This window comes from Aethalodelphis obliquidens, unplaced genomic scaffold (genome assembly GCF_003676395.1).
Source record: "Aethalodelphis obliquidens isolate GAN/ISIS:26980383/991018 unplaced genomic scaffold, ASM367639v1 scaffold25, whole genome shotgun sequence".
NCBI lineage: Eukaryota > Metazoa > Chordata > Mammalia > Artiodactyla > Delphinidae > Aethalodelphis > Aethalodelphis obliquidens.
Genome location: NW_020837969.1, coordinates 12,708,601 through 12,729,541, shown reverse-complemented (window position 1 = coordinate 12,729,541; position 20,941 = coordinate 12,708,601). Strand labels below are relative to the sequence as shown.

Genomic DNA, 20,941 nt, shown 5'->3' with positions numbered 1-20,941 from the left:
GCAGTAAAATGAGTTTGAATGTCTCTTTCTCATTAGTCAGTGACCCTTGTGAAGGTATGTAATGATAGAGGAAGTGGATCCGTGCACGTATTTTAAAGGAGTGGGTCATTTGTGATTATTGCTAACAGTAGCACTCGCTCGGATTTTAAACCCTTCGCAGAGCTTTGTCTCCACTCTCCCAAGTGACCAGTCATTAGCCATCCCAGCCTCTGCGATGTGTGGACCGAGATGAGAAGCACAGGGGTTCTGATTCCAAGGCCACTGTGGCATTTGAGAGATTCTCTTTCGGGCTCTCTTTACTTTTTTAAAAAATGCTTTATTTAAAAACGAAACCATTTCTTGCTTTCCATTCATTTGTCTCTAAACCCAGAGTTCCGGCCAGTTTTGTATCCAGGCACCAAGATGAAAACCTCAAGATGTTTTCATTCTACTCTTATAAGCCCATGATTATAAGATTAAAAATGGGAGCTGAAACGAGTCCTTACTATGAGAGCATTTTTCTCGTTGTCAGTAGGCTCTGTCACTAGGGAAATAGATTGAAAATCAATATCTTAATCCCTTGGAGGCCAGCCACCCAGTACACTTTTATTCTGGAGGAGGGGTGCTGTTTGGTAAGTGAATCCAGTAAGGGTGTAAAGCACGAAATGTCCTGTTACCCTGACAGATGAACTCCTGCTGGATTGCTGCTGTGTTTTACTTTTATTTCTGCGGCAAATCACGGCAGGAAAACACACACACACACACACACACACACGCACGCACGAGTGTGCACACGCCCATGGTCAATGGGCAGTGTCCTGGTCTTGCCTTCTTGTCCAGAACAGCTGAATGTACGTCCAGATTTAGCAGGCTGTGCGCTCCAAGCAGGAGGGCAGCATCTCTCTGCTTAAACCAGGTCTTTTCACGTTTCATCTCTCCCTCCTGTTTAAATGCACAGGTCAGCACCTCCAAAGATCTTCCCTGCTATCCCTTTAAGGGGAGGGAGAAAAAGACTCATTTTTATTTTTACTTTTCTTTCACATTGAGTTATTTTGTGTGTGCGGCAACTTCTGTTTTTAGGAAGCGGAAGAAGCCAGCAACATGTTGGATTGTTCTGATAATACCCTGCTGGCCTCTTGCCCAGGTCAGCAGGGCCTCTGCTGAGCAGTATTGAAATCACCTCCAGGCCAGTGTGAGAAGTTAGCAGGTGCGGACATTCTTTCTCCCTGGCCTAGGCGGGGCTTCATAACCCCGTTGTGTTTCTTGATAAAAGGTAACCCCACCCTTCAAGAAAGCAAAGATTGCTGTGAAATGAGGGAGGCTATTCATGACCCTGAAGTAAATCAAGCTGGCCTTAGGGGACTAGACAGAGACAATTAGGAAATAATGTAATTTGAATTCTGTCGATTTTGGTGGCCCAAAATGCACCTTCTAGGATGTACCTTTTTCTGGTAGTTACTTCCAAATTTGACCAACTTTATCTAAAGTAAACCTTGAGTAGCTGTTTTTCAGCCAAGCTTAGAAACTTGAATATCGACAGGAGCAGAACAACAACAAAAAAGTTAAAAAAAAAAAAAAGGAGGAAAACAGATTCACAACTAAGAGACCAAACTTAGGGCACCCCCGGGGCCTCACGGTCATAACTCAAGCCTGGCAGCCTCTGGTACCAGAATTCATAGTGACTTGAGGATGGCCAAAGGTGATGCCAGGCTGTAGAACTGTCTTCAACTTTTCCAGATCCTTTGTTCCCTGTTTTGTGTGTTTGCTTTTGTTTTTTGCCATTTTCTCTGGTGCTTAAGATATGAAAAATTCCATCTACAAGATAAAAAGTAGATTTGGGGTGGTTGTTTAGATGGAAGGCACCCCTCTTGAGAAGGAGCGAGTGAAGGCTTTCCATGCTGGTTCATCCCTCAGGAGCGGGGTCCAGCGACAAGGCATCCAGTTTTCTCAGGACCCCTAGAAAACCCTTAGCAATAGGAGAGTCCATGTGAGGTGTGAACCCAGATCTCACAGTAAACCCAGACACAACCAATAATACATCTTGTTTTTCTTAGGTGAACTGGACCTTGGAGAAGCCAAGGTCACAGAGGTGAGGCTGCATGGGATGTGCCCTCGGTCACCACATGCACCGGCAACCCTGGGCAGTGGACATGGAGGTTCTTTCAACCTTTAAGGGGTTTTTATTTACCCGAGAAAGCTGCCAACTTTTTACGAGGCTGTATATATTTTTCTGCCTTGACATCTCCACCTTATTTATAATTAACTATCGAATCCTGTCTTCCCCCGTCCTATTCCTCAAATCCGTCCCCTTCTTTCTATTTCAGATGCGACTCCCAGTCACCTTCGTGCTTGCCTCAGCTCTGCTTCCATGCTGCCCCTTCTCCAGACACAGTCATTTGTTAAAAAATGCCAGTCTTACCATGTCACCTTTGCCCCCAACCCCCAGGACAAAGACCCGCATGTCCCCAGTGTCCTGGTGACCTGGCCCCTGTCCACTTCTTTTATACCTGTTTTTGAAGTCGAATTACTCTGAACAGTTGGACTTCCATGTGCCTCTCCAGCGAGAAAGAGAGGTTTGGGTTGTGGGTTTTGTTACTGTGGGGTGGACGCTATAGCTCTGTCAACCCAGCAGAGTAAGGAAGGGGCGTTCGGCGGGTCCGTCGGGAGGGGTATGCTGCCAACCCGTGAGGTCTTAGGCAGGTATCTGCTGCCGGACCATTGACCCTTGAGACACGGTGATGAACTCAACTGAGTTTTTACTAGAACATATTATTTGCCCCCCTTTATAGCAGAGCAGCATGTGATGATGTTTACTCGTGGAAGTGCAGTGTGTGTACCACACCCTGCACCCACGTCGACCTGTCACTGTTGAGGCAGGCTGGCCCCTTCTCTGAAAGTACTAACCCCGTAGAGACTTGTGTCTCCCACCGTCGCCCTTGGATGCCTAAAGCGAATCATGGCCAGAGTTTATTTTAAAAAAGAAAACAGAGCACCAGATTAGAAGTTAAAAGACTGGGGTTCTAGACCTAGTTCTGCAGGGTTTTATTTATCACATGATCCTAGGCAAACTCCCTCACCTCTCTGAGACTCAATTTCCTCGTTATCTAAAGTGGAAACGAGGGGACTTCCCTGGCGGTCCAGTGGTTGAGACTTCGCCTTCCAATGCAGGGGATGCAGTTTCAGTCCCTGGTCAGGGAGCTAGGATCCCGCGTGCCTCGCGGCCAAGGGACCAAGGCGTAGAGCAGAAGCAGTGTGGTCCCAAATTCATTAAAGACTTTGCAAATGGTCCACATCAAAACAAAATCTTTTAAAAAAAATTAAATACAGTGGAAATGATAAAAACTGATCCCACCTACCTCACAGGAGTGTTGTGAGGACCAAATGGGTGTAACAGAAAACTCACTGTGTGGTTAGAAGGTGGTAAAATTAATACTATGATTGTGGTATTATCAAATCATATTAAAATACATTTGATTAAGAGACATTGCCTCCATCTGTGCTGCGTCATCGGGCTGGTATTCACAGTTTAAATTCTCGAAGTTTCAGATCAGGGCGAGAAGAAATTTCTCTCCGTGGCAGCATGCAGATGGCCGGCTTTTATAGGCTTTTATCTTGACCCTGCAGCTGCCTGAGTGACCTTGGCAATTTACCCAACCTCCCTGGGTTTCAGCTGCAAAGTGATAGGACCAACCCACCTTCACAGAACTTTCCGGTTCCTAATAGTCTACTTTTAAGAGCTTTTTCTGAGGCTTGGGGGCCAGTACTTTCGCAGGTGGAGCCCCGCGTTGTCAACAATTGTTAATAAGGTAAGAATGACCTTTTAAGGAATCAAACCGGTTCATCAGTAACCAGCCATGAATAATATTGTTGTAAGTCTCAGCACCGAGGTCCAGATAAAATTACATGCCTGCGGGGGACTCTTCCTGATGCGCTGACCTTCATAATCTGGAGAAGCTTAGTGGATTTCTAGTTCCCTAACCGTTCAGGAATTTCCTTGGCACCCAATATAGAACTGTTGAAAAGCAATTTCACTATTGGTTATGAGCCCAGAGTCTTATTAAGGTGAGATTTGAAAGGTTTTATCCTAAGAGGGGCTTAGAAAGCCCAGGGAAACTCAGTTTGAACTTCCTTAACTCTTTCTTTCAGGGAGACGGTGCTGTTGAGAGGGGAAAGCTGAATTTGCCTCCTGAGGCTGCCACCTTCCGGCTGTCTGACCTTGAATTAGTCATTGAACTCTTCGTTAGTTATTTAACTCTCCACGATGCTTTTCCTCCTGTCTAAAATGGAGTAATAACTGTGTCTTCCCCGTGGAATTGTGAGGTCTGGCAGGTGATAGGTCAAGGTGGGAAAGACAAAGTTCAGGGCCCACGAAATGCTAGGTTTTGTTATTATGGGTTATCAGTCATGAGACTCTAGCACCTAGAGGGCTCCCACTTCTGACCTTATGTGCTGTAGCAGTTTGCTAAGCTTGCTATTCTTGTGACTTTCCATTTGTTAGGAGTCAGTGGCACTGTCTGTGTTGTCCCTTAGGGCGAAGTTTGGTGGTTCAGGGGAAATCAGCTCTCATCTATCTCCATAGATGGATAAAGAGAGAGAGATGGATTAGGGCTGGTGCGTAAAGCCCTTCCAGAGAGCATCTCACATGCTGGGATTTCCCAGCTTCTCTCTTGGACTTGCGACTTACGAGTTCAGAAGTTTCTAAAGTGCCCTCAGTCGTGTTCAGATGGAGAGCAGCGGTCGTCCCTGTCCCAGGCACAAAGCCACATACTCCTAGGGCAATGTCTGGCCCTAGAGATCGTGTAATATTAACTGGGTATCCAGATGTAGCCCAGAAAAAAACTTATTTTTCTATCCTGATCACCAGCATTTGGGATACACTTAAAATTTGAATAGAGATGCTCATCTACTTTTTGTCTTAAGGCATGTATGTTAAGTGAAATACCGTAAAACTAACCCCCTTTAGGTGTACAGGTCTATGATTTTTGACAGACATCCTCAGTGGTGTGACTACCACTACATTTAAGACATAGGACATTTTCCTCACCCGTAAATGTTTCCTCTCCCTCCTTCCAGCCGCTGGCAGCTATGGCCTACTATGTCTTTATCCCTTCACCTAGGTTTTAAAAAGCCCGCTTGCCAGGAGTCTGGAAATTTTCTAGAAAACGTCCATCGTTCCATTTGGTATTCACTAGCGGTCCTGAACTCCTGCAGGCCTCTGGCTGCAGTCTGGGAGCCCTGCTCTGTTTATTCATCTCTTTCCTCAGCAAAGCTTCACTGAGCTGCTCTCCGGTACAAGCCGTGAATGTGTGCTGTGACTTGAGACAAAAAGTTCTAACGCAGGGTCTCAACTCTTGGGAGCCACAGTGTGGCTGGGAGACAACACGTACGAATAAAGGGTTAAATAAAGGGCCGCTGCATTAACTGGGCACGCGAGGCCGAAAGCGAAGGCACGGCACAAGGTCGCGTCATGCTGTCGTTTTGGCCAAGCCATGGGGACAGCAAGCGAGGGGCCCGCAGGAAAGAGAGGGCAGTCTGTTCTGGGGGGTCAGGAAAAGGCCCCCCGAAAGCAGAGGCATCTGACTCCTGCCTGCCAGTCACTCTCCCCTTCCACCCACCGCGCTGCCGCCTCACCGAAGCCTTTGATTTCCTGTAACTGGAAAAAAAATATCCCACTTCCTGAACTTTCATCACGGGCCCTCCACCCTCCCTGCTTTTCCTTTTCACTACTGTCCTCAGTTTATTCTCTAGATCATTGTGTGCTGGCCTCCAGCCCTACTGGACTTCTTACAAGCCAGATCCTGGACTAGATTACACTTCCTCTACCCTTCCTACCTGACAACAGTGCCTTGTACAAAGAGGATGCTCAGGAAATCTCTGTTAGTTGAATGGCTGAGTTGGGACTTATGGGGGAAAACACTGAGGGAGAGAATTCCTGGTCAGAACAAAGGGACATAATTAGGAAGATGCTTGAATGGCTGCCATAGTTTATACTCCCAGGAATGACAGTGCAAGGGAGAAATGAATTTTGGAGGATTGGAAGTTAAAGGGGCCTTGATTTAAATCAAATCTATATAAGATCTTAATTTTCTTAGTATGTAAGGTATCAGTTTTATCCACCCCCTCATCACACACACACACACACACACACACACACACACACACACACACACGTCCTGTTTGGTTTCTATCTCCACCCACCAATTTGGGAAAGGACAGGACCCATCTTGTTTTCCTGCCGTCTTATTTTACTTGGGAGAGGAGGCAGAAGAAACTTGAGAGAGGTCAGTGTCAGCGCTCAGTCTGTGTCTGGTGAGCTGCATAATTGATGCTCTCAGGCTCAAGTAGTATAGTCCAAAGGATAAAATAAGAATTTGGGAGTCTGCCTGCCATATTTAGCCTGCCTTCCTTTTCTTTAATTTTATCCCCTCCAGGAAAACCCACACGGCATCCAGTTTCCCTTCCATTCTGTATGCTGTGGCTTTTTGGAGTCTTTTATCACATCCCCAAATCTCCTTTCCCAGCCTCTTCGGTGCTTTTTTTTTCTTTGCTAGAAAATCCATGAATTCTCACTGCCTTCTAAAACCTTACCTGAGTAGAAATCAGGTAATGTTCTCCCTACCTTACTGCTAGTCACTTCATCACCCCCCTTCAAGCAGTTAAAACAGAAACCCACGTATAAACAGAAATACTTGAGTAATCAAAATATTATACTTTGAGCAGTGAAAACAGGAACTGGCCCATGATGCTAACTTCTCAAGGAGACTGGAATGTGGCCACCTTCCCGCCTAATCTGAACATTTTACAGGTGGCCCGGGACGTAGAGCACAGCCCATAATCCACGCTGTGTGACTTTGGACGAGCTACTGTACTTCTCTGTGCCTGACACTCTTCATTTATAACAGGATAATGATGCTTTCCCTGTCATTCCCATGTGTTGAAATGTTAAAATAACTTATACAGGCATGAGTAAAACATTGATTATGAGGGCAAAGTGCTTTGAGAGAGGCCCTTGGGAAAAACATTATTGGTCCCATTTGTTTATGGGTGCCAGTTTTCAGGGATATTCCATCCAATCAATTGTCAACAGAAGTATAAGGTCAGCTCTGTTTGAAAGTAAGACAGGGCATTAGGGGCATTCAAATTAAAACCACGATGAGGTATTACCACACATCTATCAGAATGACTAAAGTCAAAAAGTAGTGACAGGGCTTCCCTGGTGGCGCAGTGGTTGGGAGTCCGCTTGCCGATGCAGGGGACGCGGGTTCGTGCCCCGGTCCGGGAGGATCCCGCATGCCGCGGAGCGGCTGGGCCCGTGACCTATGGCCACTGAGCCTACGCGTCCAGAGCCTGTGCTCCGCAACGGGAGAGGCCACAACGGTGAGAGGCCCGCGTACAGCAAAAAAAAAAAAAAAAAAGTAGTGACAACACCAAAAGCTGGCTAAAATGTGCATAAATTAGCTTGTCCATACATTGCCAGTAGGAATGTAATATGGTATAGCCACTCTGGACACTAGTTTAGCAGTTTCTTGTAAAACTAAACATATAATTACCATGTGTTCCAGCAATTGTACACTTGGGCATTTGTCCCAGAGAAATGGAAACTTATGTTCAGATAAAACCTGTGCATGAATGTTCATAGCAGCCTTATTCGTGATAGCCGAAGAATGGACAGGAACCTACAATTCCTTCAGTGGGTGAATTGAGTTGGGTTCCTCCAATTGAAGGAACCTACAGTTCCTACTGATACACCCAAAAACTTGGATGAATCTCCAGGGAATTCTGCTGAGTGAAAACAGCCCATCTCAAAAGGTTACTGTGTGAGTCCATTTGTGAAGCATCCTTGAAATGACAAAAATTATAGAAATGGGAAACAGATGAGTGGTTGTCAGGGGTTAGAGACAAGGGGAGGAGGCTGAAGGAAGGTGGATACAGTTACAGAAGATGCTTGTGATGATGAGACTGTTTGGTGTTTTGACTGTGGAGGTGGGTACGTGAAACCACGTATGTGATGAAATTGCACAGAACTAGGTACACACACACGAAGGGGTACAAGTGAAATGGAGGAAACCTGAACAAGATGCATCGATTGTCAAATGTCAATATCCTGATACTGTATGATAGTTTTGCACATGGGTAAAGGGCACGTGGGATCTGTGTATTATTTCTTACAACTGCACGTGATCTCAGACTGAAAAGTTTAATTAAAAAACAGTTGAGTCAGGATTTCAGAGGCAGGGTGGTCAGAATTCATATTATCAGTGTTTTGAGGAGTTGATGCTCCGAAGGTGTGTTAGAAAATTGGGAAAGCATTCTTTTCCATTGTTTTGATATGACATCCATTGTCTGCAGAGGAGGAGGCAGGCTGGGAGTATGAACGGAGCGTCCCACAGCTAGAAATGACACAATAGGGTGGATTTTGGTGGTCCTCCCTCTTTTTTTTTTTTTTTTTTTTTTTTTTTTTTTCTGTACGCGGGCCTCTCACTGCTGTGGCCTCTCCCGTTGCGGAGCACAGGCTCCGGACGCGCAGGCTCAGCGGCCATGGCTCACGGGCCCAGCTGCTTCGCGGCACGTGGGATCCTCCCGGACCGGGGCACGGACCCGTGTCCCCTACATTGGCAGGCGGACTCTCAACCACTGCGCCACCAGGGAAGCCTCTTCCCTCATTATTAAGGTTTGATGATGTCTCTCTGGACCCCAGGACCCAGAAACTAGCACAGCAGCTTCCTTTAGAGCGAGAGCAGAGAACAGAAATGGGTCAGGTTCAAAGCACTGTTTATCTCTCTGGCCCTGGGGCTAGGTCTGGATGCAGCTCTCATCCTGCAGCCTTGGCTGTGGCCGGGTTGAGTTTGGGATGTTGCCACGCGTAAGGCCCATTGGCAGGCACACTGGAAACAGCCCTGGCGAGCCAGGTTATTGGCAAGTTGCTTCTCCAGGGACATTAACCCAAAGCTAAGGCTTGTTCTTGTTTCATGGCAGATGACATTTGGTGACCAGGAATCTGACTCTTGGCCTCTCTGGGGGGAGGTTTCCTTTCTCGAGAGTGTGTGCTAGGATTGTGAAGGCAGGTGATGTTGGTGCATGATGGCTGTCTTTTCTTTGAAGTCGTAGGACAGTCACATCTGGACAGCAACATTGAGGATCAAGAGATTGTCACTAATCCACCAGACATCTGCCAAGTTGTGGAAGTGACCACTGAGAGTGATGAACAGGCGGTCAGCATGAGCGAGCTCTACCCCCTGCAGATCTCCCCCGTGTCTTCCTACGCAGGTAAGGCGGGGGCGGGGCGGGGGTCGGAAACTCTGGAACTGAGCAAGGAACCAGGGAGGGCGGTCCTTTAGTCTAGGGTCACTCACTGATTCACCAACATAGCAGAGAACCTCTCCTGTTTCCTAAGGATTATTCTGTCTGGAACTAGTCTTGCTTTAACGTCCTCAACCAACATCTTCTAGGATATTTTTGTTCTCAATTCGAAGACCCAGTCACAGCATTTCACTTGATCACCCGTAACATGTTCACGCATGACTAACGAATAAGAAGATTTCTCTGGGGAAGTAGTTCATCTGAGTCTATTTTATTTGCGCAAGTTATCAGAAATTCGGAAGGATGTTTTTAATGGAATCTGAGTTTGACCCAGCTGGATAGGACCTTAGGGATCACCTCTTCCGGTTCCTGTGTTGGAATAGAAGGGATTCCTCCAGGCCACACGGCCAGTAGGTGTTTGCGTCGGGACTCAAACTAAACCTTCAGACCCCAAGTTCCATTCTGTCGTTCAGCAAGTTTACTTGTCACTTCCACGTATTTTCCTCTTCTTTTTCAATTTCATACAGCTTCTAGCTGGGCCAGGGACTGAGCCCACTGCAGATTCCCCAGGGAATGGCCACAGAATGGCAGGAATTGGCCCCGACAGTCACAGAATTAGCACCGGGTTCAGTGGGTTCTTCCATCCTTACGGGATATAGTGGCGGCTCCTTTTCCCACCAACATTGCATCACCTTATGCACTCCTTCTCATGGTCTCCACTTAACTTTTGGTGACTCAGTTACAATTCTGACATATAAGTTCTGAGGCAGGGTTATTGCTTGCAGATATTACAAATAAAAAGCAGAGGCCCTATCATGGGTAACCAGAGTCGCTCTAATAAATAGTTCAGGAATTCTTCCCAGTGTCCTTTATGTGTTGCCAAATAGCGTGTCCTTCAGTCAGGACGCCACCCCAGTGAGCGGCACAGAGTCCGTGTTAGAATTAGGTTGATTCAAAGGACAAGTTGTTTGTGAATTATCCGCCCCTAAATTAACCTCATATTTCCTGAACCCCAACTTTCTTTCATTTTAACTTATTTTTTTCCACTGTGGTAAAATACCCACAGCATAACATTTACCACTTTTAGCCATTTTTCGGTGCACATCGCAGCAGCATTAAGTGACCTACATCATTGTGCAACTAGCACCACCCTCCGTCTTCAGAACTTTCTCATCTCACACAACTGAAGCTCTGTGCCCATTATACAATAACTCTCCCTCCCCCTCCCCCAGCCCCTTGGCCAGCCCCCTTTTACTTTCTGTCTCTCTGAATTTGGCTACTCTAGGTACCTCGTATACGCGGAATCCTACAACATTAGTTCGTTTGTGACGGGCATATTTCACTTCGCAGGATGTCCTCAAGGTCCTGACTTTCTTTTGTGCTGGGAACGTAAAAGGAAAGTGAGAACGAACCTTGGCTACAAGAAGCCTATAATCTTGTCAGACAGGATAAGCTTGTCATCAGTTATTTATTCATGAAACATATTTTGAACTCCTGCGTGTGCCAGTCCCTCTTGCATATCTGCCAGTCCTCGTAATAATTACTATTTGTTGCGTGCTTGTTGTACCCAGGGTACTGTGCTAAGTGCTTGAAATCGATTGGCTTATTTAATTATCATGAGAATAACCCTGTCAGCCTGGGTACTGTCATTATTCTCTCTTTAAAAGTTAGGTATTGGGGGCTTCCCTGGTGGTGCAGTGGTTGAGAGTCTGCCTGCCGATGCAGGGGACACGGGTTCATGCCCCGGTCTGAGAAGATCCCACATGCTGTGGAGCGGCTGGGCCCGTGAGCCATGGCCGCTGAGCCTGCGCGTCCGTAGCCTGTGCTCCACAACAGGAGAGGCCACAACAGTGAGAGGCCCGCGTACCGCAATAAAGAAAAAAAAAAAAAAAAAGTTAGGTATCGGGCTTCCCTGGTGGTGCAGTGGTTAAGAATCCACCTGCCCAAGCAGGGGACACGGGTTCGAGCCCTGGTCCAGGAAGATCCCACATGCCGCGGAGCAACTAAGCCTGTGCGCCACAACTACTGAGCCTGCGCTCTAGAGCCCACGAGCCACAACTACTGAAGCCTGTGTGCCACAACTACTGAAGCTTGCGTGCCTAGAGCCTGCGCTCTGCAACAAGAGAAGCCACCGCAATGAGAAGCCTGTGCCCCACAACAAAGAGTAGGCCCCGCTCACTGCAACTAGAGAAAGCCCGCGTGCAGCAGCAAAGACCCAGTGCAGCCAAAAATTAAATAAATGAATAAATAAATAAATTTATTAAAAAAAAATGTTAGGTATCTGAGGTCAGTGGGGTGAAGCAGCATGTCCAGAAACGGACAACCCGTAGCACAGTCAGACCCATACGTGGCTGATGCCAAAGGCCTGCTCTTAGCCCCTTGACTGCACTGCTGCCCTGCAGGACCGTGTGGGGCTCTGCCATTCAGAACAGTCCACCTCCCAGAATCTCAAGGACCAGCCAAAGGAGGCAGAGCAGAATGTTTATGCCCTAATTTTACAGTTGAGATAACTGAAACTTGAAACACTAAGCCACTGTGCTTACATTTCACTGACGAGGGCTGGAAATGTGTGACTTTCCTCTATATCATGCTGCTGCAGGCATTATTACACCCCAAGTGTTTTTTTTTTTTTTTTTTTAAGGGCTTGGAGCTTTAAAATAGACTTTTCTATTTATCTATTGAGTTAGACTTTTCTGAAGTCTTCTTGGGGATTCTGGAAAGGCGTCTTCTTGCTGTTCTGCCAGCACTGGCATTTTGCTTTAGCAGAAGAGTCCCAAGAACAGCTGATTCATGCAGAGAGAAATGAAAATCTCATTACCCTTTTCAGGACATTTGCAAGATTCGAAAAGAAGGATTTTGGTGCCAGGCTGGCGGGCAGTGCGGGTTTGGTTGGAGCCTGGTGTCTCAGCCTGGCCTTTAGTTCTTTCGATTGTTTTCACTGTCTGAATTTTCTAGAACCCTGTGGAGGGAAGCTTCCTGGATAGAGTCAAGACAAGTCATCGCTGCTACTTTTCTAGAGCCTATGACACATAAGAAACTTCTCTGTTACTGACCATGGGTAGCTAAAATCTTTCAGTCAGGGATCCCATAGCTTGCTACTAGGAAAGGCAACTCTTTGGTGGTATTCACTTTCTGACTTTACGTTCCCCACGAGAATAGGCTGTTTGCCTGTTTCTCATGACAGGGTCCCTTTGTGTGGACTACTGAACTGAATTGCAGCCTCCTCAAACCACTTCATTCACTTAGAAACCGGTATTTGGAAGCGGTTGTTGGCTATTTTCCCCCCCTACTGATCATTGAAATATAACCCCAGTAGTATTACAAAAACCACATTCATTTTTGCAAGTCTGTCTTCTCCATGGTCTAAATATTACGGTGAAGCAAGAAAAGGGACAGTTCCTTTGAGTGCACGTACTTGCATTGGATTGTTTTAAGACAACGTGAAATTCTAGTTGGATTCATAAAACTATGTCCTGGGGAGGGATGTCCCAAAGCCCAACCTTGGGAAACTCTAGAGACGAGTCATTTTTATTTTTAAAGATCTACCGCAAAGTGGCCTCTTGCCTGCTGTGTGGCACCAGGATTTTATTAGGTTGTGGGTGGTTTAGTGAAAGAAAGCCACAGTAGTATTTTGGGGAAGGCTGGACGAGAGTATGGAGAAGAAAGTATAAGACGAAGGATTGATTGGTGATAACTGAGAGAAGGGAGATTTCCTCCTGACCAGTGACCAGTGGGAAAAACTTTGGGTCCTTCTGGAAACCGTAGCAGGCTTGCATTTTGTTGGATGCGGCAAAGATAGAAGTGCTGTCAGAGGACTCTGATTTGAACCTCTTCATTGAGCCTTCTAGGGAAAGTAATTAAGGAAATGATTGAGGGAAAGGAATCCTTGTCAATCTTATTAATAAAACTTGTTGAACAAGAGCCTTCCAGAAAATGTACCAAGATGTCGTAGTGCAAAAAGGCTGTGACAGAAGACATTTCCCTCCCCATCATGTTCCTGAGATGGTCTGACGATAAAAAACTGGGCTAAGTGGAGTGTGAGCCTGAGACTAGCATCATTGTAAAACTGTAACTCTGGAAGAAGCATCTTTGGGGTCATCTAATCCAAACCTCTTCCTTCCCTCTCACCCCAGTCGCTTTTTGGGAAAGGGAGACCAGAAAGATGAAACAAACTGCTTAGGTACCTGTTATTACTCTGTAAACACTTGCAACTTACTCAGACCGTGCTCGGGAAGCAACTCCAAAATTTTTTTTTAAATTCCATTCTACTCAAAGCAAATACGAAACCAAGTCCAAAGTAATCAGAAGGAAAAATGAAACAACTGATGTTGCTGTGTCGGTGGTAACATTGATCTGGAAGCAGGAGCTGCCATGAATTCATTTGTTCTATAAGAACTGATCTTGAAAATGGCAATGATGGAGTAAAACCAAGAAAACAGAGGAAAATGGGCATGAGTGTCCCCAACAGAGCACCCTGAGCCAGTGACCCAGGGGTGGCCGCGAGCACCACTGTTATTCTAGAGAGAAGGGTTTGGGGTCCTCAGGCTAGAGCTTCAAGCATTTCCTGCTCCTAGGCTCAAGGCGCTCAAGGCCATTCTTTTTGTTTTTTTTGTTTTTTTTTGTTTTTTTTGTTTTTTTTTTTTGCGGTACGCGGGCCTCTCACTGCTGTGGCCTCTCCCGTTGCGGAGCACAGGCTCCGGACGCGCAGGCTCAGCGGCCATGACTCACGGGCCCAGCCGCTCCGCGGCACGTGGGATCCTCCCGGACCGGGGCACGGACCCGCGTCCCCTGCATCGGCAGGCGGACTCTCGACCACTGCGCCACCAGGGAAGCCCCTCAAGGCCATTCTTTTAAACGATGAAAATGAGAACTCCCAGTTTGCTTATATGGAGAGTTTTCAAAACTACTTCAGAGGCAGTTGATCTTCCTTTAGAAACGGTGCTCTTCAGCCACCGTTTGTGTCAGCTGGAAACAGAAGTTCAGAGCATGTGAACTTGTCTTGTCTCCGACTATCTCCCTGAAGTTGAAAACTGGGTGCTTACAGGCGATTAACATTCTGATTCTGTTCATGGTTCGTGCCAGGCCTTACCAAGGAGTCTTCCCCAGGGTCTGCCTTCCCACCCTTCCCACAACTGTGAATCGGGCTGTGGAATCCCAGAACCTTGGTCTAACCTGCCCGTTTTTGCCTATTTCCAGCGCCCAGAGCAAGCCTGGTGGCATCTTGTTTTTATGTGAAGGGGAGAGGAACAGAAGATGATGGTGTTTATGGAGGATGATTAGGCGTGAGGGGGCCTAGACCTACAGGAAGGGAAGAGAAACCTTGGCTCCGGAGCTCTAAGAAAGCTAACCATAAAAATGGAAAGGGGATCTTGAAGTTTCACCAGAGGCTGGAGCAGCAGGAGAGCTTCAGCGCCCGGGGCCCTGGAATCAGAAGCTTGCTTTGTTTTCCCTCCTCTGTGCTGACTCAGTCCAGGACAACTTTGGCTGGTTTCTCAACATCTCTGTTCCGCATTTTTCTTGGGAGTGGCAGTGCTGATTGCTGCCTCCTCAGGGTCCTGGGCTAGCCTGAAGGTTGAGTGGAGGGGCCTTTTCCCTTGCTCTTGTGTATAATTTGCTTTTGTGTGGAAACCTCTCTTGTGCCCGGCCTTGCCAGTTTGCCCTGACAACTAGGGTTGGGCCTTCTCCGGGCTTCTGCTGCCCCTGCTGGGGATGCTTAGGGAAGTCGGCTCAGTCTGAGGAGTGGACGGGCCCGTCTTCTAGTTGCTGGGGGTTAGGTTTTTCGGCGATCGCTTGTGCCCAGGTGAAGTCACTGGAGAACAGTGGCCGAGAAACATGCATGGAGACCCCAGCGTGGGCCCCATGTAGGAACTTTCAGTTTCTTTGTTCGAGGAAGGAATCTGTGCCCCAGTTTGTCCGTTTGTTCCTTAGCCTTTAATTCATGGAGGGCCTGGTCTGGGCCTGGTGCCCCGGGTCGTCAGAAGGACTCTATCTGGGCTGGGAGCCACCTGGTCACAGCTGTACCGCCAGCAAGACGTGAGGCTGAAGGCCAGTCCCTCTGTAGGTTTGGGATGGAAGGGGTAGAAGGCACAAGAACACATAAGGCCTTCTGCACAATCAAGGGGTGACAGGACCTGCTCCCTGACTTAGAGACTGAACAAGACCTGCGTGCAGAGCACCGGCCCACGGGCCCCAAAAACGTTCACTAATACAGCTTCCCTTCAGGCCATGTCTGCGAAGGGAATGACCCAGACTCAGGGCTCTCTAAGGGTCCGTGTATTTTGGAAGTTCTACCCACTGTGTTTCATTTTCTCAATGCTGTGAACCCTGAAAAACTGCACACCATCAATTCTGTACTTAAAACAATTAACATTTTTCTACTTAAAAAAAAAATTAGTTTGCTTTAAAAAAAAAATCAAAAATTTTTTTTACTTAAAAGAATCTTGTATTCTATGTACAGGTGATGTGTAATCGCTAGCTATTGCGTGTGACCCTGTCACCCTAGCATGGGGTGCAGATCCCCTGTTGAATGAGGCTCAGGACAAAGGCGCACCAACATTTACTGGGTGTGGGCTGTGTTCCAGGCCCCGTACTAGGCCTTTCCCTTACTCATCACGTAATCCTCTTTCGACGGTGTTTATACTCCCATTTTACAGATGGGGAAAGTGTGCCTCAGTGAAGTTAAGTAACTTGCTTTGTGTCTCACAGGTGGCAGGATGAATCAGGATGGTAAGTGAGTTAGTTATCTATTGCTGCGTGACCCTATAACCACGAACTTAGTGCCTTAAAACAACACACATTTATTATCCCACAGTTTCTGAGGGTCGGGGGAGCAGACATGGCTTGGCTGGGTCCTCTGCTCAGGGCACTCTCTGCACAGACCAGCAGCTGAGGTCTGGTCCAGGGCTGCTGTCTCATTTGAGGATGGGATCGGGGAGGATCTGCTCCCAGGCTCACAGGGTTTGGGGCAGAATGTAGTTCCTGGCAGGTTGTCAAACTGAGGGCCTCAGTTTCTTGCTGGCTGTTGGCTGGAAGCGGTCCTTAGTTGTCTGTCATGTGAGCCTCCCCGCCATGGCTGCTGGCTTCCTCAAAGCCAGCAAGGGAGATGGTCTCCTCATTAGACAGGTTGCAGGGTTACATAACGTCATCACGTGCATCCCATCGCCTCCACTGTGTTCTGTTGGTTCAAAGCAAGTCACAGGCCCCGCCTGCCCTCCAGAGCAGGGAACCCCACAAGAGGGTAAACACTCAGCAGCTGAGCCACCCTAGAATCTGTGCACCCACAGTAACCCAGGGGGAAGGTGCCACTTTATTAACCCAGGATATAAGTACTGAAGGGCCGTGAGGGAAAGGAGGGATCTGAGGAGAATGGGGCTCATCTGGGGAGGCTGGGCTGGGACTTAAATGAACCAAATGCCATGAATGGGAACAGACCAGTGAGCGGCTTGTGATGGAGCAGCTGTGAGGAAAGGGCCTGACGTGGAGCCAGCAGAGGGCCGGGGGGCAGGGCGGGCAGAACGCGGATGGGCAGCCCGGGGGCCCAGCACCCCATCCTGGGAAGAGAGGCCATGAATAAGCATAGCCTGGCCCTGGGAAAACGAGCCACCCTTCATCTCTAAATTCCTCCCTAGCATCTCCCAGGCACACGCGTCTGACCTGACACAAGGGGACGGAGGTTATGAGTTTAGTGATGCATTTCTCTTTTGAAGAAAGACGTGCTGATGTATTGTTTTAAACACTGCCTGGGCCTCGAAACAGTTTGAGTGGCAGGAATGATGGGCCTGTGTTTTTCTCTTTGTGAACAGAAAGCGAAACTACGGACAGTGTGCCCAGTGATGAAGAGAGCTCGGAGGTAAGCCTGGTGGCGCCGGCGCAAAGCCTTCCCAACTGGCACGTTGGTTTCCCCGCTGCTGGTGAAGTTTCTTTTCTTTTGAGCATGAGTTTCACTTTTGGATTTTTTTGTTTTTTTGGTGATGGTGGTAAAATATACATCACATAAAATTTACAGTGCTTTTGACTTACAAAATGAAGCTTTGGGAAGTAAATGGGAGGGAAGGGGATAAGATGTTACTGTGAGAAAGGAGGCTATGACGGCAGGAAAAGGCCAAGAAACGCTGATATGCTTACACCGTAAACATCCTAATTCACAAGCAGAAATAGAAGGTCCAAGTGGCCCAAGGCAATGATGAGAAGTCAGTGTCGGAAAGTGCTAAGCAAAAGTAGCTCCCCAGATACCGGGAGTGTCCCCTCCCCCCAGCCCACCCTGTGATCCCTGCCCACGGGCCAGGTAAGTGTTCAGTCCAGATTCCAAGTGGCTTTGCTTCTGACCTCTCTCCTCTTGGCTAGGCTCAGACAATGGCAGGAAATGGCTGGAACTGTGAGGGGAAGCATTCCTGCGAAGCCTGCTTTGTGTCTGTGTTTGAGTGAGTTAGTTAGTGAGTGAGAGACAGACAGACAGACAGAGACTGACTACTGATGGTCTGAATTAGTAATTTCCCAATGTACTAAATACTTTAAAGTATAGTCCAGGAATTCTGAAAGACAGTGGGTGGAGATGCGCACATACGTTCGGAACCTGTTTCTTCAAGGTCAGAATTCCAGCTCCTTCTCTGAATGACGCCACCCTTGAAGCCAGCTATGTGCATGCACTCTGGAGCGCTAAGCTGTACCCGTTTGAAAGCAGTCCAGGGGCGTTCCCTGTCTTTTATTGGGTTCGTCGCTTCCGGCACTCTGAAAATGCAGCTTGACTCAAAGATCAGATCGGGCCATCTGTGAGGACTTAGTCGCCGTGACACATCAGCCATCCTGGCCCAAAGCTACCTAACCATGAGGCCGGGCAGCCGGAGTAGAGGGGAACCAGAAACCAAGCTGCTGCCTTGTTTTCCTGCCTTCATAGAACAGCCTTGGCTAGATTTCTGGGAGGTAGCCAATGGGCATGGATTAAAAAGGGAAGAGAAACTGTGCTTGGGGCATGCATGGCTGGGAATGGATTTCAGTTCAGGGGTGTGGAGTCGCTAAGGTTCTCGTTTATTCCATGCCTCTTAAGAAACTCAGACACCAACACATGGGAAGGGTGGCACATTGTTTAAAAAGCCATTCAAGAGAAGGCAAAGGAAATGTATATCATGATTATTTTCTTTGAAAGGGCCGACCACACTGGCGGAAGAGGAACATTGAAGGCAAACAGTACCTCAGCAACATGGGGACACGAAGCACGTACCTGCTACCCAGCATGGCGACCTTCGTCACTTCCAACAAGCCCGACCTCCAGGTCACCATCAAAGAGGAGAGCTGTCCCGTGCCTTACAACAGCTCCTGGCCCCCGTTCCCAGACCTCCCCCTCGCCCCCTCCGTGACCCCAGCGCCCAGCAGCAGCCGGCCAGACCGGGAGACCCGGGCCAGCGTCATCAAGAAGACCTCCGACATCACCCAGGCCCGCGTCAAGAGCTGTTAAGCCTTCCACTTCCCCTGGTGGTTGTTGGGATTTCTTGGCTTTGTTTTATTGTTTGTTTGTATTATATTTTTCTTTCTGACACCTATTTTAGACGAATCTTAAGGGAAAAAGCCTTGACAATAGAACTTTGATTGCTGTGTCCAACTCCAGTACTGGAGCTTCTTTTTAACTCAGGACTCCAGCCCCTTGGTAGACGCATATCTCTAGAGCCTGCTGGATCTCCCAGGGCTGCTCCCTCAAGTTCAAGGACGTCATAGGACCAACACCCACACGGGCAGTGAGGTGCTGCATTGCCTGCGGTCAAGGCCAGCATGGTGGAACGGATGCCTCTGAATGGAGGAGAAAATGTGAACTAGCTGGAATTTTTTATTCTTGTGAATATGTACATAGGGCAGTACTAGCGACGTTGCAGTCTGCTTCTGCACCTTATCTTAAAGCACTTACAGATAGACCTTCTCGTGACCCTGCTCTGTTTCATAGCACAGTCAGCACCCCTCTTCCCTCCTCCCCTCCCTTCCCCCTTCCCATCTCCTCCTCTTGCTTTGCAGCCCCTCCCCTCCCAGCCCCTCCCCTCGTTTGCCTCCCCTTCATCCCACCCCCTCCCCTCCCTCCCCTCCCCGGCCCTCCTATCCCCTTCATTTTCTTTCCTCCTTTTCCTGCCCTCAAAGGCTGTGTTCCACATCCCTGAGGAGGAGAAGAAAATGAACTTCTCCACAGATGTCCCATTTTAAAAGACTGCTTTAAAAAACAAAACAAAAAAAAAAGAAAAGAAAAAAAGAAAATCTTTCTAATCTGCTATGCTTGAATGCCACGCGGTACAAAGGAAAACTATCATGGAGAGATTATGCAAATTCCCAGATTTGAAGAGAAAAATACTCTAATTCTAACCAGAGCAAGCTTTTTTATTTTTTATACCGGGGAATATTTTATTCAAGGTAAAATTCTAAAGAAAATATAATTGTTTTTTATCTTTTCTACAGCAAATTTATAATTTTAAGATTCCTTTTCTTGTTTATCGGCAGTTGTTATTACATCCTTGTGGCACATTTTTTTTTTTTAATTTTGTAAAGGTGAAAAAGCTTTTATGAGCTCATGTAGCAATCAAATTATCCTGTGGATTGATAATAAATGAATATGATATATAGTTAAATTTTTAATGGGCATCACGCCTGGCTTTGTGTGTGTGTCCCTTAGAGCACAGTCATGGGATTGGACTGGTGGACCAGAACTTTCCCCCTTTCGACCCTGGAGGTTTCTGTTGTGAGATGGCTTCCTCTGTTAGGCGCTTGCCCGGAGCTGGACGTTGTGCTGCGTGTCTTACATGATGATTCCACTTGTTCACTCATCCAGGTTGTGCACAGGATAGAGATTTATCTCTGTTTCACAGGGAGGAGATGGAGACTAAAAGGAAAATGCCTTTACTCAAGGTCACATAGGTAGTCATAATCCAAGGCTGGTGTGACTCTGGAGGAGTGTTTTTTCCCCTTTCCACTACTCTCTACAGTCAGCAAATTCCACCCACATCTGTGTTTTTCTTGTTCTTAAACATAGGACTAAAATTCTGTGTTTATGTCACATACCGGGCTCACAGATAAAATGTTTTTGAGAACAGGAAACATTTGTTGGGTTCCTCGTCAAAGTCAGTCTTCTTTCTGAGACCTGGGCCCTGCCCTCAGAACTTAAGGCATGTCTTTCCTAGTGACAAATGGGAATTCCACACCCCAGACTCCCCCCACCACCCAGTCTCTGACCTTGGGAAAGAAGGCCGCGGCGCTCACCCCTCATGCTTCCACGATGTCCAAAAAATCAGCCTATGAAGACTTAGCTGCCCCCCTACTACCTCTGGGGGCTTATGGAGGAGATTGCTAGGTTAATATTTGAAAAGGTTCCTTCAGTGAAAGGACAAAGGGCTAATTTTAATGCCTCTCTCTGTGGGTGGCTGCAGATATAATTAGCGGCCATAAAATTATCCAGCCCTGAACAAAAATTAACTGAAGCATTTTACTAGTTGCTGTGCTGTGGTTGAAATGCCAGGGTTGATGGTTGGCTGCTTCCGCGAGGAACACCCTGGTGACTCTGGGTTTACCTGCGCTTCACGGAAAGCCTTGCTTTCTGTGCTCTTCACTGGAGACCTACCCTTCTCCCAGATCCTGAATAAACAGGTCCAGTTCTTTGCGACTTGTATCTAAATCCTTCTACTTAGTCATCCTG

General features: G+C 47.5%; 1 protein-coding gene across 2 annotated transcripts in view; it reads left to right on the top strand.

The window, feature by feature from the left end:
• Positions 1 to 19,891, top strand: part of IRF2 (interferon regulatory factor 2) — an 84,816-nt gene extending 64,925 nt beyond the window's left edge. For both annotated transcript variants that reach the window (XM_027122607.1, XM_027122606.1), the window contains 3 exons: positions 9,082 to 9,246; positions 17,082 to 17,128; positions 18,422 to 19,891. In XM_027122607.1, the coding sequence (XP_026978408.1) occupies positions 9,082 to 9,246; positions 17,082 to 17,128; positions 18,422 to 18,730 (521 nt within the window). In that variant the 3' untranslated portion in view covers positions 18,731 to 19,891. The remainder of the gene's footprint in view (positions 1 to 9,081; positions 9,247 to 17,081; positions 17,129 to 18,421) is intronic.
• The last annotated feature ends 1,050 nt before the right edge of the window (positions 19,892 to 20,941 follow it).